The 20,578-nt window shown below is 44.2% G+C and overlaps 1 protein-coding gene across 1 annotated transcript in view; it reads left to right on the top strand.

Moving 5' to 3' along the window:
- Window positions 1–20,578, top strand: part of LOC138285523 (transient receptor potential cation channel subfamily M member 8-like) — a 153,189-nt gene that overhangs the window by 44,790 nt on the left and 87,821 nt on the right. The window contains exons 4-6 of the mRNA XM_069225549.1: window positions 3,939–4,116; window positions 4,754–4,926; window positions 5,150–5,324. Coding sequence (XP_069081650.1) covers window positions 3,939–4,116; window positions 4,754–4,926; window positions 5,150–5,324 — 526 coding nt within the window. The remainder of the gene's footprint in view (window positions 1–3,938; window positions 4,117–4,753; window positions 4,927–5,149; window positions 5,325–20,578) is intronic.

The following is a 20,578-nucleotide window of genomic DNA, read 5'->3' as shown; positions in this document are numbered from 1 at the left end:
ATTGGTCGGGCACAAATTATAGAAATAATGAAAAATCAAAAAAGAGGGGGTTCTTACAGGCAAGCTGGTCCCCTCGGGGGCAGTGGCTTTGACTGCGGTCTGGGAGTAGCAGCGGGGGAAGAGAAAAGAAAGAAGCACAGCATCCATAAGGCATTGTTTACACTTCCGTGGTGGGGTACCAGCCTCAGCAACTGAGCCCAAGGAGTCTGAGGCCGTCCTCATTAGGTCCCGCCATCTGGATTATCCTTGACTGGGATCAGGTTCGCAGCGAGCCAGGCTTCCAACTAATTACTACTCCCTGCAGCCTGGCTGGAGATCCCCCAAGTGGCTGCCATTCAGTGAGCCATTCCCAAGCAGCCTCTGGAGTGTTAAAAAAGAAAGGTTTTGAGTTGTGCAGCACCTTTAATTTTGCCGAGAAGCAACAGCATATATTGAAGCCTTTTTGCTTTAAATCGTAAAAGGGGTTGTGTTGTGACTGCACACCTTTATTTTGGTCCCGAAAGATCATTATTTTGACAAAGTCATAGTTTAGTGTATCCCAGTTGTGGGAGGCACAGAGTATGCCATCCGGTGGATGCGCTGCTGGTGATCTATCAGTACAAACTATTATAATGCAAAGTGGAATTGAAAAAGGGTGGCACCCAAGTGATAAGCCACTGTTCTGAAATTGTCTCGGGGTTGCTACCTTCCACTGCTTCTGGAAAGGCTATAAATTATAAATTGCAGCACCAAAAGTGATTCTCTGTATCCTCCAGACAGTCCTCCAGGGTCCGGGAATGCAGTCAGCAGGCATGTCACCTTGGCCTCAAGCCCTTGTACAGTGTCCTCCAGGTTCGAGATGTGCCCCAGAGACCCGGTCTACCACATTGCATCGGTCTTAACGGAGCAAAGCAGTGTCCACCCCCACCCCCACCTCACCAATCTTGTTCTCCAGTGACTCTCTGGATGCCTGAATGGCATGCAGGATTACATTGTCATCCACAGAGGTGGGATGCCGCTGAGAGGGGCCTCCACCCCTACGTTTTTCGGTGCTTCATGTGGTGGTGCCCTGACTTTGACTGTGTTGGTTTGGGCGTGTGAGGTGAGGGGGTTCGTCATCATCTCAGATCATGCAGGGGGGCCCAAATCTTGCAGAATCGGTCAGTCTTCCTTTTGTCAAGAGAAGGCAAATGCTGGGCCAGGTGGTGAAACAGACCCCAAAACAGGCAACTCCAGTGAGGGGGCCCCTCTGTCCCAGCCGTCCAACCAGAAAGAAGGGGTAAGGAGGGTTCCAGCAAGGCCCTGCAACCAATGAGGTGAGGGTTCAGGCCCGCTCTGGCCCCCCCACCGCTGCATTCCAGTGCAGCCCCCGATAATACAGAGGAGGGGACACCACTCATCAGTCCCTCCTCACCTCTTGGAAACCAGTCATCACAGTGGTGACCCACGTCAAGCCACCTGTCAGATTGCCCTCTCGCTGAGCTCAGCACTTCCCATGAGCCGCACCACCACTCCCAGCTGCTCAAAGGTCTGTGTCTTCCCGAGTGTGAGGAACGTCGGGCCCAATGTCGGCTGCACATGGCCTCAGTACAGCTAAATCCAGGATACCACTGAGCTGCAGGACCTCCACTGGGATAATCGGTGCTCTGAAGGAAGCTGCAGGGAGCCCTAGATGCCACCCGAGGTGGTGCCATTTTGCAAGCAACTTGCGCTCTCAGCCGCTGGGCCACCCTAAGTAGTGGAGCCTCCTCGTTAGTCCATCAGCTGTGCACCTCGAGGTGCCTCATACTTCCCACACCGCACACTGATGCCAATGGGGTAGTTAGGTCAGGGCCAGCAACAGGATGCAGGTTGATTTAGGCACCAGGCTCGAGAGCCTAAGCATGGATGTCCCCCTTCTTGGTCTCCCAGGCCACACCCCCACCCAGGTATCGTTATTAATCTGTGTCAGACAACTATGGAGGTGCTTGGCTCATACATGATACTTGGCTTTTAATCAGCAGATGGTTAGACACTATTAGGATTTAAGCATTTAACTCCTGAAGGGTTTTGGAACCATTAAAAACCGTTGATTACATTGTAGCAGGGTTAGGATTACAATGTAGGATTAAGGGGAACAATTAAAGTCTTTGCTAGAAAAACAGACGTTTGAGGTGAGCAGATTGAGTGTCCCTGGTGTTGTGTGGTGCTCTATACAGGAGCTGCTCTCCACCTAAACCTGGGAACTAACATGAGTTCCTTGATGCCTTTTCTGCATAATTTAAGCGGCATTCTATGCCTGAAAGGGTATTGCTTTGGTTTACACTGGGTGTCCCTTGTTTCTGGACAAAGTGAAACCTCTCTGAAGATCTGTAATTATAGCGAAACCTGTGTCAGGGGTTGCTTTTATTCATTCTAGGTTGGCTTGGATGGTATTTTACCAATCCAAAGCTGTAGGACTCTGCCTAGACTGGTAAAAGGCGTTTGCCATTTTGAGGCTCAGCAAGAATGGCACTAACTAGTCTTATATTTAAAGACTTTGCCTTAAGAATGGCAAAAGTCTTTGTCACTTTTTAGGTCGGTGTGGATGGCACTGTGCTAATCCTATGCTTAAAAATTGCTAGAAAAACAGACTTTTGAGGTGAGCAGATTCTGAGTGCCACTGGTGTCACTGGTATAAATATTAATTAACAATAAAGAAATAATTAGCAACTAATTAAATTTATTAAAATGTAATTAACTTCCCACCTATTTCACCCACACATCTAACAACCCACTACTACATTATAATTTACTAATTAAATACAAAAACCTTAATTACACTTTTATAATTGGACTGCAAACAATATGTTAAAAAAGTAGAAACAGTTCTACTAACAATACTAGCAGTTAAAATTAATAAAGTAACTAATAGTACACTAATAAAAAAGCATTATTTATTACAACTGTATTAAACTAAACAATATCAAGTACAGCAATAGTCTTTAAAAAGACATTGTATACTAAAAAGCTATATTCTTTAAGTGTATATTCTGTTCCATGATATTTTGGTAGTCGCAATATTTTTGTCACAATATTCATGTCACACAATATATTGAATCTGTTTATGTTGGTCACTGGTGAAGAAACCTGTATCAAATGCTGCTTTATCATTTAATTTGCCTATTTGAACCTTAAGGTGCCCCAAAGTCAGTGAGACAGGTATAACATCTCAGAACTTGATTCACTTCAGAGCTCCCATTCAACCAACACATCTCAGCAGTCGTCTACTAACCTCCAGCTCCTAATGCTGAGGAGGAACCTACCACTGATAGTCCAGCCTCACACATTTTTTGTTTTTTTCTCACTTCAGTGACCCGACAAAGCCCTATTTTGGACTGAGTAATTCCGCACATTCAGTATTAGAAAGAGTCCGTTGATGAGGCGATTCATCACATGTGGGTACGGGCTTAAATCCTGTTTTATACCCTAACAAAATAGGGGAATTACTCTACTTCTGCATACCCACGGAGGTCCTTAAACACTGCGTTTTCAGAATAATACTGGATTGCCAATTATTTTTCAGTTATTTACCATTACAACCCCTATATTCTGTTCCTCATTCATCAAAATGTTACTGTACTTTGGCTGACTGGGTTAGATTGAGTGATGGCTAAAGATGGCAGAGTGAACTTCAGGATCTGTTAAAAGCTGTGGTAGGAGGATTATCCGTAAGTGATTGGAACAGAACCTGGACATTAGTGTGAGAGGTGACAATGCAGATTATAAACAGTAGGCGCATCCATTCATGGACCGTCGTTGCCAGTGGCAAAAGGTAATAGAGAACATGTACTGAAGGTAACACAGGCACAGGTGTGTCAGTATCTGGACACTGCTAGTGACATTATGTGTCAGTGGAGGGACTGTCTATTTAATGCAGATGTATCAGTGCCATGTTAGATTAACCATCTCATGTTCCATTTTTTGTATTCCTTCTGCAGTACATTCGCTTGTCACGTGACACCACTCCTGACGTTCTGTATGAGCTGATGACCCATTATTGGCAGCTGAAGACTCCCAACCTCATAATTTCAGTGACTGGCGGAGCAAGGAACTTTTCCCTGAAACCACGCATGCGCAAAATATTTAGCCGACTAATTTACATTGCACAATCAAAAGGTGTTAGGGAGTTTATTCTTTTCTTTGTGTGTTTGTCTATCTATGTGTGTACAGACGTTGCAGTTTGTTAACGTGTGTGTGAACACGTTTGCAGCTTGTTAGCGTGTGTGTATATGTGTGTGCACACGTGTGGACCCTTCAAGCTTGTTAACATGTTTGTGTGTGTTGTGTGCATGCGTGTGTGCATGTGTGTGTGTACAGTGATGTACAGTGTTGCCTGCTTGTTAATGTTGACCTAAGGTAAAATAACTTAATTATGTTTTTAAGGGTAGCGATGGTTCATTGGTAAGGACATGTATGTGATCTGGTGACTGGAAGTTAGGAATAGTAACCCCACCCAAATCAGGTACCCCTAGCAATCCCCTTCCTTGTGTAGCAGAGACAAAGCTATTCTCTCCACAGGTCTAATTCACTCCTTTGTTCACATTACTCATGCAATACCCAGTGAGGGCTGGTCAGAAAGAAAACTATACTGTAGTGAACGATTACCATTTTCTGATCTTTGTCCTTGAAAAATTATTTTTGGGAACCCTTTATTACAGCCATCCCACAAATATATATCCATGAAAACACGTGTCGTCGGTTGAGGTATATCACAACTGTCTATCCTCCCTGACACCTCCTTTCCCATCCGCAGGAGCCTGGATCTTCACTGGGGGCACACACCATGGACTCATGAAATACATTGGCGAAGTGGTGAGAGACAACACCATCAGCCGGAGATCCGAAGAGAAGATAGTTGCCATTGGTATTGCAGCCTGGGGCATGATTGCCAACAGGGACAGCCTGATCCGCAGCCCAAATACAGAGGTACGTCCCATTGCTACCACGGAGGACCCTTCTTCTCCAGCAGTCAGCTTTCCTACTGGTTTCAATATCGGCACCACGGATCATGAAAATCATCACACCCAATGTAAACCAAATTGCACAAAATGTTTTTAAAGTTTGACCTGACTGCAAATTATAAGCTTTCTACTGTTGGCTCTCCCCTTGTTACCTTTCAAATCAGTGTCCTTTTCCTCGTGTTTCCTAGGGCACCTACGTAGCTCACTATGTTATGGATGACCAGAAGAGAGACCCGCTATATTGTCTGGACAATAATCACACACATCAAATTCTGGTGGATAACGGAACCAATGGCTATGCTACTGTGGAAGCAGATGTGCGAGCGCAGCTGGAAAAATATATATCAGAGCTTATTGTTCCAGGTTGGTATGGATGCAGGTTTCTGCCGCTTTCCTTCGGTGCAATTTGAATAACTATCTTGAGAGTCAATATGGAGAAAATACCTAACATTACAAAATCTAATACATTCTAAATACTATTTCTGGCAAAATATTTCTCTTGTGCTATTTTAAAGAGACATATATTTTGATGTTTTGGGCCTGTTTTCGTTGAATAATAATGGGACTGATTTATATATTGGTGGTAAGCATACTCCATCGCAAGGGTTACAGAGTATCCTTACTGACAATATAATGGTCACACTACCGAATTTAGATGTGGGCAGACCATACTTTGTCAACGTCGGCCGTCAGAGAAATGGTTATATGTCCTCCTGCCCAATTTAGATGGGCAGATATATAGTTGTTTTTACTGCCTTTCACTGCCAGGAAAACCCTGGCAGTAAAGAGCAGTAAAAAACTAAAAATGCTTCCTTCGCCATGGGAGATGACTGCCACAGCTAGGGGAATATTTTTTTCAATGTTTAAAAACAAAACCCCACTTTGGGCTTTTGTTTTTTAAAATGAAAATAGTTTCGGAACTGTACTGAGCGGCTTTGTAATGTTTGATAGAGCTGTATAGCAAAGTTCCAATACATTGGCAGGAAGTAACTTGACAGTGATTTCTATCAATGGGTGAAATGTCCTGCAGGCTGATGGACACTTCAAAATTTCGAAAACGGCTAGTCCATCAGAGCGAAGGAGTAATTTACTCCATCTCACTGACAGAGTACAATCAGTAAGCCAAATAATAAATGAGGTACAGTTACTAGAGTGCAACCACCTCTGCCCAGATCCAATGCACTGTTTCACCACTGGAAAAATTACAGGAAAGATTCTCACTCTGTTAATGACATCACACAATACACCTCTGTACCGCTGAAGGACTCTCTAACTACAGTCTTGTAAATTATATCAGCATGCACAATGCCTCAATTCTCATGAGAACATTGATTGATTCGGATTCTTTGAAAGCAAGCAGAGAAATGCTAACTATGTATACGTTTATGTGATATTTGGTTCTTTTGAGATAAGAGATGGTGGTACATGTTGTATAAAATATAGACCTATAATGCATGTCTGTCTAAATACATGTGCTTGGAACATAAATTTAAATGATACCATGTGAGAGCTTATTTTAAAATTATAATTAGGGCTCCAGGTTTCATGGTGTTTATTTTTTTAACATTTCTATCTGTAGTTATCCATATTTGTTTTTGGACATATTATTGGTATTTAGAATATTGAGAATGAATGGAGTCGTAAAATAGTATATTTCCACACTTTTTACCTCTTAGACTTGCACCCGTATGTGGATGCCTGTTGCAGTTTAGCAAATTACAAGTCACATATAACAAAACACTAGTACCACAGGTGCATATTAGCCTTCCACTACAAATATATGTTAATATGTGCCTGTATTTAACTCCAAAGCTGTTTATATGCTTAGCATTGGCCTGGAATTCATGACAGACAGCATGGAGAGTTTCTAACAAAAAGCACAGTTTTCAGTATTTTTCCGCTTATAAAAATAAATGCAGACATGAGACATATTGACTTCTGTCTGTGTTTACATGTAAAAATCAGTAAAAATGGAAAACTGGGAGCCTTAATTATAACTGAAGCTTTCAATAGCTTGGTAGATGGTGGTCATTTGTCTTAGGATAGCCCTCTTGTGCATGGTCTTTTTCTTGTACAGGAAGCTCCTTTGATATCTCCTGGTGCATTTGCTTAGAAAGTTATGTTGATGGATATCGATCTGACATTAGTTATTCATCTCTGTGATTTGTTGTATCACATATACAAAGTGTTCTTGTGGTAGGTATGTTTTCTAGTATTGTGGTATTAGATGCTCTTGTGTAAGTTGTTCTAACGGAAAGGAAATAATGTTAGTAAAATTTGCTTGACCACTGATAATTGATGTGCACCTATATTGATAGATCTTTTGGAAAACAATAATCCTCTGGTGTAGAATGTTCTTCTGTTAGAAGTGGCTTTGCCAGTATGAATGTGTGAGGATTTGGGTAGACTATATGATATGACTGTGGGCCTGTATCTTGAAGTACATTGACAAGTACTATCTTGGGTCCAGTCAGGCTCATTTACCTAACATTTAAGCTCAACCTTTGGTAGCTTCAGCTGTGAGCAGTAAGGCTTGGCAAAGGAACTATGTGTAAAGCATTTAACAGCACCGAGCAACAAAATAAGAAAGTCACAACACATGAAAGAATTTGAATGAATTTGTAAAAATAAATTATATTTTTATGAATAATTAGAGTCCTTGATATTATCACTTTTAAAAGCATTAGTCAACAAAAACTTTGGAAACTTTTGAAAAGTCTGAAACAGTTAGTTCAACTACTCTGGCCCAGACTAGGCAACCAATTCTGGTAGGACAGAGTGGACACTTTGAAAAATTATCTGGCCACAAGCGCGTTTTTAAGGTAAGATCCAAAATGTGCAGGATGACTGCCATAGACATCAATGGAGTGGTCCTGACGCTGAGAGATACAGGCAAAAGATGCTCAAAGTATGCTCCAGTTGTGTTGCAGTTGTGAGCACGTCTTTGTGATTGCTCCTCAGTCTACAAGTGAAGAGAGGCAAATTTTTCCGCAGCGATCGGGGTCCTTAAAAGTCCTCTACGTTGCAGTAGTAGACCAGCTAATGCTGGGCTACTGGTCAGTCTGCACCGTGGTTAGGGTGAAATCTTTAGGCTGGGGCTAGTGTCGCTTGGGGTCTCTTGAGTACAACGAATACGGACATGGATAGCACTTCTGGGTCAGGCAAACAAAGGTGCAACATTTGGCTACCTGAGATTTGTTCTCTTGGGTGCTTGGCGACTGGTAGCAGCAAAACGTCTGCTGTAGCTACCAACTTGTAGGTTTGTGCTTCTTCAGCTCTTGTGTCCCTGGAGCTAGTTACAGGAGGTCATCTGACTGATCCTTGGAGTCACTGCTGTAGGTTTGTGCTGAAAACCAACTTTTCCCCGAGCCAGAAGCTGCAGGCAAAGTTCTACTTTTACTAGCCCAAAGTGCAGCAGGTGCTGTCCCTTTGACGGTGCAGCCTCTCTTTGTGTGAGTTCAAGGGAAGCAGGGCAGTCCTTCTTTGGTCCTGTCTCTGATTTCTGTGTGATCTGAGGGTCAGGGTGTCATATTTATCCCAGGAAAGTGCCCTAAACGGACCCCATCTTCACTAGCCAATGAGCTACTGGGTCCCTTTCTACATAGTGATAAAGTTCCTGTGATGTGTGGAGTCTGGCTATCCCAGAGTGCCACATTCTTGCCCCTTTCAAGATGGCATGACCCTTCCTTGGTAGTCAGGAGCTTGGTAGCCCACCCTAGAGGTGTGACTACCACAGCGCTACATACACGTGGTAAAACCGGTTTGGGGCGAGATTTCCCTCCTTGGCCCTATTTCCACTTTGTCTGCAGGAACAACAGGCATCCTGCTCTGGGGTGTTGCGCTACTTCCCTCACAAAGGCGGCTCCCATTTTGAAGCTCACCTTTTGGGCTAACATCCTGAGTGGCCATCCCGGGTGAGGACACCTCACTCTGCAGCAACTGCCTTTGTTCCTGTGAGTTGTTCACACGTCTCCCGAGGTAGTCAGAAAGCTGTCTGTGTGCCAGGGCCTTTGTGAGACTTCTGGGCTAACTGGAATACAGAGTGGCAACTTTCTAAATGTTGCTAAACTTTAATTGTGAAATTAAATTTGGCCTGGGCATCAGGCCAGGTTTATTGCCACTATTAATTTGATACCTTACATGACCAAGTTAGGTAGTCCCAGTCAGGAGTTAGGTGGATTGAGATGCCAACCGATAACCCTGTGTTAGCCAGTGGGGCTACTAACCTATCCACAGCAAAACAACAACTTGGAAGTGTTGCTGTTAAGATATATTAAAAAATATAGACCTTACTTAAAGATCCCTGCCATATGACTCTTTAGGCCTTCTTTACGGGATATATATCTATATTGTTAAGGGATAAGGTGGCTTTGTCTTTGGTGTGAACAGAAAAGTCCAACTGGCAGTATAAACACTGTTCTTCTAGTTTGCAGTGGCAGGCTGAGAGCTATTTTGTACACACAGGGTGGCAAAACCGCGCTGCAGTCCCTAGTGGACAATCTGCCTTACATGCCCTGGGTACCATGTAATAGGGACTTATAAGTCAGTCCTTGCCAATTGGGTGTATCCAAATCGACATGCAATTGGCATAGGGTCAGAACACTGGCACTGAGGTCTGGTTAGCAGTGCACTCACAGTAAAAAACCAGCAGCATCAGTCTAAAAATGTGGGGGGGGGAACATGCAAAAATAGGCATTTCCTTGCAGAATGCTTTTCGAATACAAAATTTAGAATATTCTTTGATGCATTCCTCTTACTGAAGATGTTCTGGTATCTGATAATTCTGTCACATTAAATATTTCTTTGTTTTATAACGTGCCTTTTTATGTGATATTCTTGTGGTACAGAGTGTTCCTCTGGTATAAGATGTTACTGTGTTATAGGATGTTAACGTAGTACATATGCTATGGATGCTGCATTGTGCTTACTATATGGATTCAAGTGGGTCTACTAGGCATAGGTGGATTAGTCTGGATGAATTCCAAATCACCCAAATTGTTCGGTTATTTGAAGCTCTTGGAAACCACTGAATATTTTTTAAGTATGGCTGGAGATTAAAGTGGTGGGTGTCCAATTTGATTCATTTTTCTACCATGCAGAAAAGAATATGCCACATTATGGCAGTGCTGCACTTTTAAAGTCTTGCACAGGGCAGCAAACCCTCACATGTTCTCCAACTTATTGTTTGGACACTATGGGGGAGCCCTGGCCCTCAAAGGTGGGAGACAGCCATTACAATGCAGTCATAACCATGCGTGGCTGTGTCCACGAAAACGTTTACTAAGCTTATGCCTTTACCACGTATGCCTTTACAACGAATTTCGTTCAAAATGCATGAATGTTAAAGGCCTATGCGTGGTAAAAGTTTCAAAGTTTTAAAGTTAAGTACAGGTATTATATGTTTTACACACACACACACACATATATATATAATAAAAAAAAAAAAAAAAAAATATATATATATATATATATATATATATATATATATATGTATATATATATTTATATATATATATATATAGATATATATATATTAGAGAAAGGTCGTTTTGAGGGTGGGTAAGGGTAAATGGGTTCTTTGGCAGTAAGGGTTTTTAGGGTTTAGGGTGGGTATGGGTTTTTGAGTGATAAGAGCATTTTAAGTTTTCAGGGTGGGTATGGATTTTTTAGTGGTAAGGGCATTTTTAGGGTTTAGGGTGGATATGTGAATCGGGGTGGCAAAGATATTTTTAGGCTTTAGGGTGGGTATGGGTTTTTGGGTGCTAAGGGATTTTTAGGTTTGGGATTGGTATGGTCTTTTGCATGGTAAGGGAATTTTAGGGTTTAGGGTGGGAATTGGTTTTTGTGTGGTAAGGGCATTTTTAGAGTTAAGGTTGGGTATAGGTTTTTGGGTGTCAAAGGTATTTTTAGCGTTTAGGGTGGGTATGGGTTTTTGGGTGGTTTTGAGGGTGGGTAAGGGTATATGGGTTCTTTGGCAGTAAGGGTTTTTAGGGTTTAGGGTGGGTATGGGTTTTTGAGTGATAAGAGCATTTTAAATTTTCAGGGTGGGTATGGATTTTTTAGTGGTAAGGGCATTTTTAGGGTTTAGGGTGGATATGTGAATCGGGGTGGCAAAGATATTTTTAGGCTTTAGGGTGGGTATGGGTTTTTGGGTGCTAAGGGATTTTTAGGTTTGGGGTTGGTATGGTCTTTTGCATGGTAAGGGAATTTTAGGGTTTAGGGTGGGAATTGGTTTTTGTGTGGTAAGGGCATTTTTTGAGTTAAGGTTGGGTATAGGTTTTTGGGTGTCAAAGGTATGTTTAGCGTTTAGGGTGGGTATGGGTTTTTGGGTGGTAAGGGCATTTTTAAGTTTTAGGGTTGCCATGGTCCCGTCGGAGCCCCGGGGACCCTCTCCTCCTTGGGGCTTTACACAAATATTATGCGGGGGCTGTGTGTCCCCCTGCAGTCCTGGGGACCACCACATCCCTGAGGCTTTAAACACATAACATGCGGGGGCTGCACGCCCCCCGCAGCCATGGGGACCACCACCCTGGGGCTGTACACAAATAGTATATGGTGGGCCGCGTGGCCGCCCGAAGCCCCGGTGACCACCACCACCCGTGGTTATGCACGTTGAAGGGGGACCCTCCCTTGTGGCGCCACAGATGGCCCTGGGGACCGTCAACCCCAGGGCAAGCTACTGCTCACCCCCGGGACATAGCTGTTTGCTGTGCTTGGCTGAAGTTTTGACAGCTGCAGCCAAGTCACAGCAAACACTCTGCTCGCAGTGAGGGACAGCTGTCAAACAGTTATCCCTCACTGAGAGCAGAGGTTTCCTCTGTCTCCCTGCCCACAGAGATGCAGGAAGGGAGACAGAGAAAACTGCTTTCAGAGAGAGAGAGCTGCTTTAACAGCTCCCTCTGTGTGACAGCAATTCTGGCTCCTGCAGGTGGCAGGAAGCCAGCAGAGACAGTGGGAGCCTTCAGGCTCCCCCATGGTCAACAACATTGTTACTGGGTGCCCTGGGGCGGCAACCAGGTCACATGGCCAGACCCCGTCCGTGGGATGGGGTCCCCGGGGCCAAAATCGGCTCTGGGGAGGGGGGCCATGGGGTACTCCCCCCCCCAAAAATTAATTACATCGCTCAAGGGAGGGGGGCTATGTGGTCCCCACACTCCCCCAAAAATATTTACGCCACGTCGCGGCTGATGGTGTCCCCGGGGCCAATATAAGCCTAGGCAGGGTGTCCACAGGGTCCCCCTACCCCCAAAAAATAAAAAATTAGGCCAGGACTTGGGGGATGGGGTCCCAGAGGACGATATCGGCCTGGGGAGGGGGGGGGCATGCAGGGATGGGTGGTTATACTGATTGGTTGCACGGACTGGTTGCAGGCCAGACCCTGCGGCCAACCCCCCGCTGAGCATGGCTGAAGGCCGTGTGCAGCACAGGTCAGGGTGTTTATGGGCACTGCACCGTGTGCAGCAGTGGTTGGATTAACCTATAGTAATTAAAATTACTATATGTTAAAAAAACATAGAAATTCAATGTAAAAAACAACGATTACAAGGACGTTATAGTTAGGAAATATAATTAAAAAAACATAGAAATGCACTTAAAAAAACCAAAGGTTTCCGGGACGTTATAGTTAGGCTCAGATTTCAAACGCACAAAACCATAGAAATTCACCAGCTATAGCCACATACTGCAAATTACCCCACAAATTATGGCACTCATGACATCTTTGATAACATCATTGATAATATCCATGTAATATATGCAGTAAAGTTTTTGGCAAAAATATTGTGCATGGTGGGGGGCGTGAGTTATAGCTACCTTAGGGCACGAGTTACAGTTACTTGAGATAACTTTAACTATAACTCGCCCCCCCACCATTCACAGTTTTTTCTTCAATAATTTGACTGCTAATGTTTCACTTATATTTTTAATGACATAGAAGTTGTCATGACTGCTGTAATATTTGGAGTAATTAGCAGTGCATTGTAAGGGTGCAAGTTAAAGCTACCTTAGGGTGCAAGTTATAGTAAAATAACTCTCATTATAACTGCTTTTATGGTTTCATACAAGTAAATTCAGAACCTAACTATAACGTCCCTGTAACCTATGGATTTTTCAGTGAATTTTTGATGTTTTGTTAATTCTATTTCCTAACTATAATGTCCCTGTAACCTTTGTTTTTTTCAGTGAATTTCTAATTTTTTTTTTTAATGTAAAGCAATTTTCAATACTATACGTTAATCTAACCTTCGGTTGTGTGCAGCGCGGTTGACCACAGGTCCTGCAGCCAACCCCTATAACAACCCAACCCCTTGCTGTGCATGGCCTTCGGCTGTGCGCAGCTGGGGTTGACCCTGCAGCCAACCCCTATATCACCCAACCCTGCGCTGTGCTTGGCCTTTGGCCGTGTGCAGCGGGGGTTAGCCACAGGACCTGGCATGCAGCCAGTCCCTGCATCCAACCCTAATAACAACCCAACCCTGCATTGCTCCTCCTCCCCTGGCCGATCTTGGCCCCAGGGACCCCAGCCTAAATATATTTTTTTGTTTGGAGAGGGGGACCGCGCAGCCCCTCAGGCAAATATTGGCTCCAGGAATCCCATCCCCAGGGCCTAGACTAAATATTTAATTTTTGTGGGGGGGGGGGAGTGGGACCATGTGGTCCCATTCCCCAGGCTGACCTTGGCCCTGGGGACCCCATCGCCCGGAGCCCACCCTAAACATTTAATATTTTTTAGGGAGTGTGGGCCGTTTCCCCCCCAGCACTCATTTTTCACAATGCCCTGGGGAGGTGGTGCCCGGGGCTGCAGGGGTACAGGAGAGGCTCCAGCATTAAATATTAAATTCCGCCAGGACCTCGCACACCTGGGGGCTTGATAGAAAACAAGGGCAGGAGTCCTCGCTTGTTTTTTAACACTTTTTGCCCAGATTTGTGACCTCGTTGCTAATTTGCTGCAAACATTTCTACAAAAAAGAAATGCTTTTTTGCCCCGGGGTTGGGGGGGGGGGAGGTCCCTCTAGGACCCCACCACCAGAGATAAGGGGTCAGGATGTCCGTACCTTGACCCCTTTTCTTTATTTTTAAAAATAACATGGCTGCTACCACTTCCTTGTTGAAGTCTTAGCATCACAAATCCTTTGCGCCCCTATGTATACCATTTTGGATTTTCTTTCATTTCTCTAAAACTACTGAACGGATTTACACCAAATAACAAAAAGGGTGCTTTCTAGACCAAAAGCTACCTTTCTGCCAAATTTGGTGTAATTCCGTCCAGTGGTTCGGACGCTATTGCTATGGGAATTAACATTGGAAATGCTCCTTTTTTTAGCACTCTTTTTTCTCAGCCCCCACTTGATGGATCACCCCGAAACTTTCCAGACAGCAGCTGACGTAACTGTCAAGTTTTTTGGTAAAATTTTGTGATGATTTATCAACCGGCGCCAAAGATATAGGCATGTAAAAAACTGCTTTTTCCATAGAAAATATGTCCTAACTATAACTACCTAGTGGCAATCACCACTAGGTAATCTATCTATATATCTATCTGTCTGTCTATATATCTATCCATCTATTCTATATATATATATATATATATATATATATATATATATACACACTCATATATGTGGGGATTATACTTACTAATTACATTTTTGCCACACTTATGCCTTTACCAACTATGCCTTTACAATGAAAGATTAGTGGTCATGCTGTGTGGTGTATCCATTTGGATCAATGTTGTGTTCTGACTCTCACCACTCGCACCTGTGACCCCATACAAAGAAATATGCAGGCCAGAGGTAGAAGGGCAGAAAGGGGAATGGGATAAGTAGGAAAACAGAGACAAAGTAATACACCGCTATTCTGCATCACTTCTGTTGGTTAAGGAGATCTGTGGGATGTAGTGAATCATTAAAAGACTTAGGGCCTGATTTAGATCTTGGCAGATGGAATACTCAGTCACAAACATGGCAGATGTCCGCGGTATTACAATCCCCATAGAACATAATCAGATCGTAATACAGCAGGCGGGATATCCATTAGGATGGTGACGGAGTATTCTCCTCTGCCAAGCTCTAAATCAGGCCCAAAGAGATACCTTAAGTAACTTGTCATTAGGTTCTTATTTTACCTGCAGTTGTTGAGTACCTCAGCTATATAAGCACATTAACATTTTTCTCGATGTTTTTAATAATGACCTCAAACTTTGTCACTATACCATCTCTTGTGGAAACTGAGTTTCAGTTTCTACTGGACTTCCATAATACTGCAAAACAACAAACACTTCTAACACCCTGGTGTTCGCCACTCCCAGCAGTTTGTATGTGTGTACTACAACTTTAATAACTTATGCATGACAGTCATATATGCGTATGCAGTGTCGTCCAATTTAAGAATCCTTCCTGTTTTGTCAGATAATTCTTAATATAATGTGACAACCCCAGTAATATAGAGTTCAGATAAATTTCCAAGACAATAGTTCAGTGTTAGATTTCATCAGCAACACCACCTTCAGAATACTTTGCTGTATTCCCAATGCCCATCATAACAATCCTTAGGCAGCCAAAGGTTTTCACAAGGAAAATCCAATATCCCTGTAGCAAGGTCCTGGCTACAGCAACACTGTATCATGGTAGCCTAGCAAAGGACACTGTGCACCACAAGGAATTTATACCCAGTAATCCATGATGGTCGTTGTCTCGCCAGAATACACAAGAGTCAGTGGCGAGCTGGGAATCATATTTCACTTACAACATGCTTGCGAGCAGCATGTTCTCTGTGTACACACAGCCTCAGTCTACACAGCACTGGCATTCTGTGATGACCACCAGCCTTTCCATTGCTGAATTACACTTAGTACGATCAGCTTTGGGGTAACACTTATCTGAGCTCAGCCACACCAAGCAGTAATCAGTATGTTCAACCTCACTTTCTGATAGATATCTACGTATAAAGTAGCATTTTTCAACACCCCAAATCGGCTTAATAGCATACAGCTTAATCCAAATTAAATATGTCTGCATGCCAGGCAAGATTGACCCAAAATTTGCAGAAACTGGAAAAATGTAAAGGTATTTCATAAATTAGGGCATGCTGGCAGAATATTGCAGTGAGCAATCTAGAACTTAGTGGCATAGCAATCTAGTACTAAGTGGGCATACAGAGAGAGATTACAGCAACATTATAATGTATAACTACGCTATTCAACAGCCAAGGTGTTGGGGGCGTGGCCATCAAGATCAACCGAAAGCACTAATGGGAGGCTTCCGGCCCGTGAAAGGGATCCTTCAACATCCTGCCACTCTGAGGCAGCAGTGAGACCTGAAGTGAGCACCGCTGCACGATGATACAGATAAGGCACTTCTGGATCACTCTCTGGCCGCCATAAGTATCCTGGTGGCCAGTGTCTGACTGGCGTCCCCGCATGGTGCCTGCTGCACTTTGCGGCCTACACTTCCAGTGAGCAGGGGACACTGCCCAAGAGCCGAGTGATGCGGTCACTAAGGCCAGGAAAGCTGGCGGCGAGGGCGGAGATTGGGAGAACCACCCCTGGCACTTGAGGGCTGCTGTCGGTGGTAGGGGCGACAGCATGGAGCGGACGTGACCATGTCACTACAGGTGGCACGCCAGTCCTAGATCTACCCATGCCAGATAAGAGTTTCTGCAGCTGGAGGCCCGTGGAACAAGGCGTGGATGGTGACGGCATCAGGCAAACAGAGCGTCATAGTCTGCAGTTTTTGGCACTGGGTAGAGAAGCTGTTAATTGACCTGGTGGGGGTAATTGCCCCTGCGAGAGTCCACTGCCACATCTGCCCCACCTCCCCCCGGATCGGTGGCATCAACAGTGTACTTAGGGTTTTCCTGAGACTGAAAAGGTGTACCCGCAGAGATAGCTCTACTACTGTCCCCAGAGCTTGGTAGTTTGAGGTGGAGACAGGGACTAGGAGGTGGGCTTGAAGTTAGTGAAAGGGGGCCCCCCATGAGACCTGAGGCTTGCAGGAGCTGTGGAACAAGAAGGCTCCCTGCCTCTAGTGATAGTGCAGATTTAGGCTGGCGTGTGTGCGGGGGGTATGGACACTGTTGGCAGTTCTCACAGGCACGCCTGAGGTTGTCTGATAGAATATAGATGACAAAAATATTGTGTGAACGGAATATCGTGTCAAAAATATCGAGGACCTAAATATCGAGAAGGTAAGTGCAAATAGGTAAGTATATATTATATATTTCCTATTGTTAACTCCACATCTATGTACCTTGAAGATATACATCACCAAGGTACATATATGTGGAGTTAAGTATAGTAACACTTTACTTATCCATAGAAACTTACCTTCACAGTATTTTTGTCCTCGATATTCTTGACATAATATTTTGTTCACTTGATATTTTTAACTCAAGATTTTGTCTAAACACCATGTTTGAGCACAGCTGGGTGGAGAGGAGAATGCTCAGAGAGACCCACTGACTTTTGGGCCTTATCAATCGTTGTGTGTTGCGCTGGTGATCACTCTGTGGCTTGAAAAAGAGCAAGGAAAGAGTGCTTGGCTGCACCCATCCGAAAAAAAAGACTCAATATGGCCCCCTCAAGGTTGTGCCTTGAAAAGGCTCTCAGGATCGGGATCTATTGCCTCAGCAACATCTCAGATGTAACTGGATCCGAAACAATACTTGATCTGCGATGATTTCTTCACAACATCTGCAGCATTTGATCGCGGCTCTCCTAAGGATCACCAAACAATAATGGAATCACACATGTTGATGATGGAAACTGATGAACAGGTAGGCGGTAAGCATCGGTGACCCGACATGCCCTTCCCTGCTTCAGACCAATGTTGCTGTTTACAATGTTGCCGTGCTGCAACATGCACATTCTTCCATGTCCGTTTTGAGCACAGCGCTAGTCAGTCCTTGTCTCCCTGACCAAAACACCCGATAACATTCTTGTAAAAAGTCCTATGCAGGCCACCCGACGTGAGGTCAGCTTAACCCTGGTTCTGTCCTTTTGTGTCTACAGGGTGGCTGCTGGCTCCATGTGAGATCTAAGGCCCGAGGCTAGATGTACGAAATTTTGGGTTTACTACTCGCAAACCCGGATGCAGAATGGTGTCCCTGACAATTTGCGACCCCCTTGCGATTCGCAGCACTCACAGGGATGGTGGCCTGTTGGAGACAGCAGACCACCATGTCTGTGACTGCTTTTTAAATAAAGCAGTTTTTTTTTCTGTATTGCAGACCGTTTTACTTAAAGGAAAACGAGTTGCAATACAAACGAAAAAATGAAACGCTTTTGTTTCATTTTTTCAGGGCCATTCACAAAGGGGAAGGGGTCCCATAGGGACCCCTTCCCTTTTGCGAATGGGTTACCACCAGTGTGACACTGGTGGTAACTGCAAATTGCTTTGCGACCGCGTTCGCGGTCACAAAGCAATTGTACATCGCGATGCGAATAGCAAATAGGAAGGGGAACACCCCTTCCTATTTGCAAGTCGCATTCCCATTTTGCGAGTCGGTAACCAGGTTACCGACTCGCAAAATGGTAATGAGCATCACGATGTGCTTTTTGCATGGCGCAAACAGCGAAATTCGCTGTTTGCACCATGCAAAAAGCTTGCTACATCTGGCCCCCGATTCAGAATTGGCACTCTCGGTCCCTCACAAGACCCTGTTGAACCCAATGATTGCTGGAGTTGGGATGCATTAGCTGCTGGCTGTCTTTATTGATTTTTTTCTTTGTTTCTTTGTTTGTGGCACAATGACACCCCCTCTCTGCCATGAACTGATACCATGCTGCTCTGCACCAAGCATTCTCCACTTCGACGGTCATGAGCACAGTGCTCGTTGGTCACTTGTTCCGAACCGAGCCCCTGCAGCACGGTACTTGTGGGCTTTGTTGAGCCTGCCCTGCACTGACCCTCTCTTGTACATTCTGTGAAACCTGGGTCCTTCTGTTTCTGACCCTGGATGGTTGTTAGCTCCCTACGAACTGAGCCTTTGTTTCTGGAATGGCAGAACCTGTCCTTCACCATTGGGCTCCGTTCCCCTTGTTGTTGGGTCTCAGCTGAATCACAGCACCAATTTCTCTCCTGGAGGAACATGAAGAACAACCCCTTATACATGGCTATAGATGTTTTTCTTTCGACCTGGGCATGCTTGCCTCCCCGCCTTGTTCATTTTGGAATATACTTGGTTGGCGAATTTTGTGGCTGATATGCTGTAGTTTGCTTTCTCTCATTTGCCTTTATTTTATCAGGGATCCAGATGACTCTGCTCCTCAAGCACCTTGCTTTTCCATACACTTTTAGTCCGATGAACGTCATTTGATTTTGTGCTCACCCAGGATTCAAACTTTCAGGTCACCTGGCCATCATTTTGCCACCATTTTATGGTTGTGGTCACATCATTTTAGCCCTCCCATTTCCTGTTCCTCAATATACGCTAACCCTATGCCACCCAAGATGGCTACCAACTCAGTTCTCTGAACCCTCTCCCATCCACATTCATAGGTAGTGACATAGGACTATTAGCTACAACATGTGAATCATAATTGAAATTGGTCCATCAGTTACAACATGTGAATCGATATCTAAAATTGGTCTTCTCATCCTTCCGATGAAGCAGCCCTCACCGCTTTTACCAAAAGGGCAGCAATCTTGGAAAGGAACCCCCTCCATTAAGAGCACACACCTTCTTTTCTTTATTTTCACTCACTTGCTCCTCCCTACTTAGTGTACTCAACATGGAACCGTATCATAGCAATAGGCTGTACTCTCAACTGTCCCACACAAGATATAACTTTTTAAAAATTAACTATCCTCCAAATTTAATGAAATATACCATAAAAAATCACAAACAAAATCTCAAACCCAACAAAGAAACACTTATAATAGACTCCTACTTCTGCTTCAACAAGGGATCTCTACTTAATTGTCTTATCTTCTTCACCAGTCGACGTGCTCAGTGGAGAAAAGTGCTAACTTCCTTATCCAATCATCTAATCAAGATTTGGAACTTTTTGACAAGCTCTTCTCCTTTATCAAGAATAAGATGGACATTGATACGCCCCCCCTTATCACAACTCCCCACTGACTCCCTTCCAATAGATAACCACACTCCATCAACTCCCTCCACCACCTCATCCCACTACTCTCCTTTGGCTGTCACCCACTCACCACATACATGTACCAATTATACCAATACAGACCAAAATTCACCTTCCTCACTCAAGAGTGTTGACCCTGCCCTAGGACAGCTTCAGTCCATCAACTCTCCTTCCCAACCTACAAGTGAACTGTATATCAACACTACTCTGTTGTAATAACATCTGCACCACTCCTAATCAGTTATCCACTATTAAGATACCGATAGACAATACTACAAGCTACCAACAACCCATCTCCTTAGATTTGATGACTTCCCAATGTAACAATGCTCTCACCAGTCATGAGCCCAATAGGTGTCTCTACATATTTAGTCTCCATGATCACCTTCCATCTAACCTCCATGCTCTATATCAAAGTACGAACTCAGACCAAAATCCCATCACCATTCCCCTGGACTCACACAATTCTCCTATCCACTGCCCCAAAATGAGAACACCTCCCCTATTTCCCCCCATATCCTTT

Source organism: Pleurodeles waltl, chromosome 3_1 (genome assembly GCF_031143425.1).
Source record: "Pleurodeles waltl isolate 20211129_DDA chromosome 3_1, aPleWal1.hap1.20221129, whole genome shotgun sequence".
NCBI classification, from domain to species: Eukaryota; Metazoa; Chordata; class Amphibia; order Caudata; family Salamandridae; genus Pleurodeles; species Pleurodeles waltl.
This window is presented reverse-complemented; position numbering and strand designations above follow the sequence as displayed.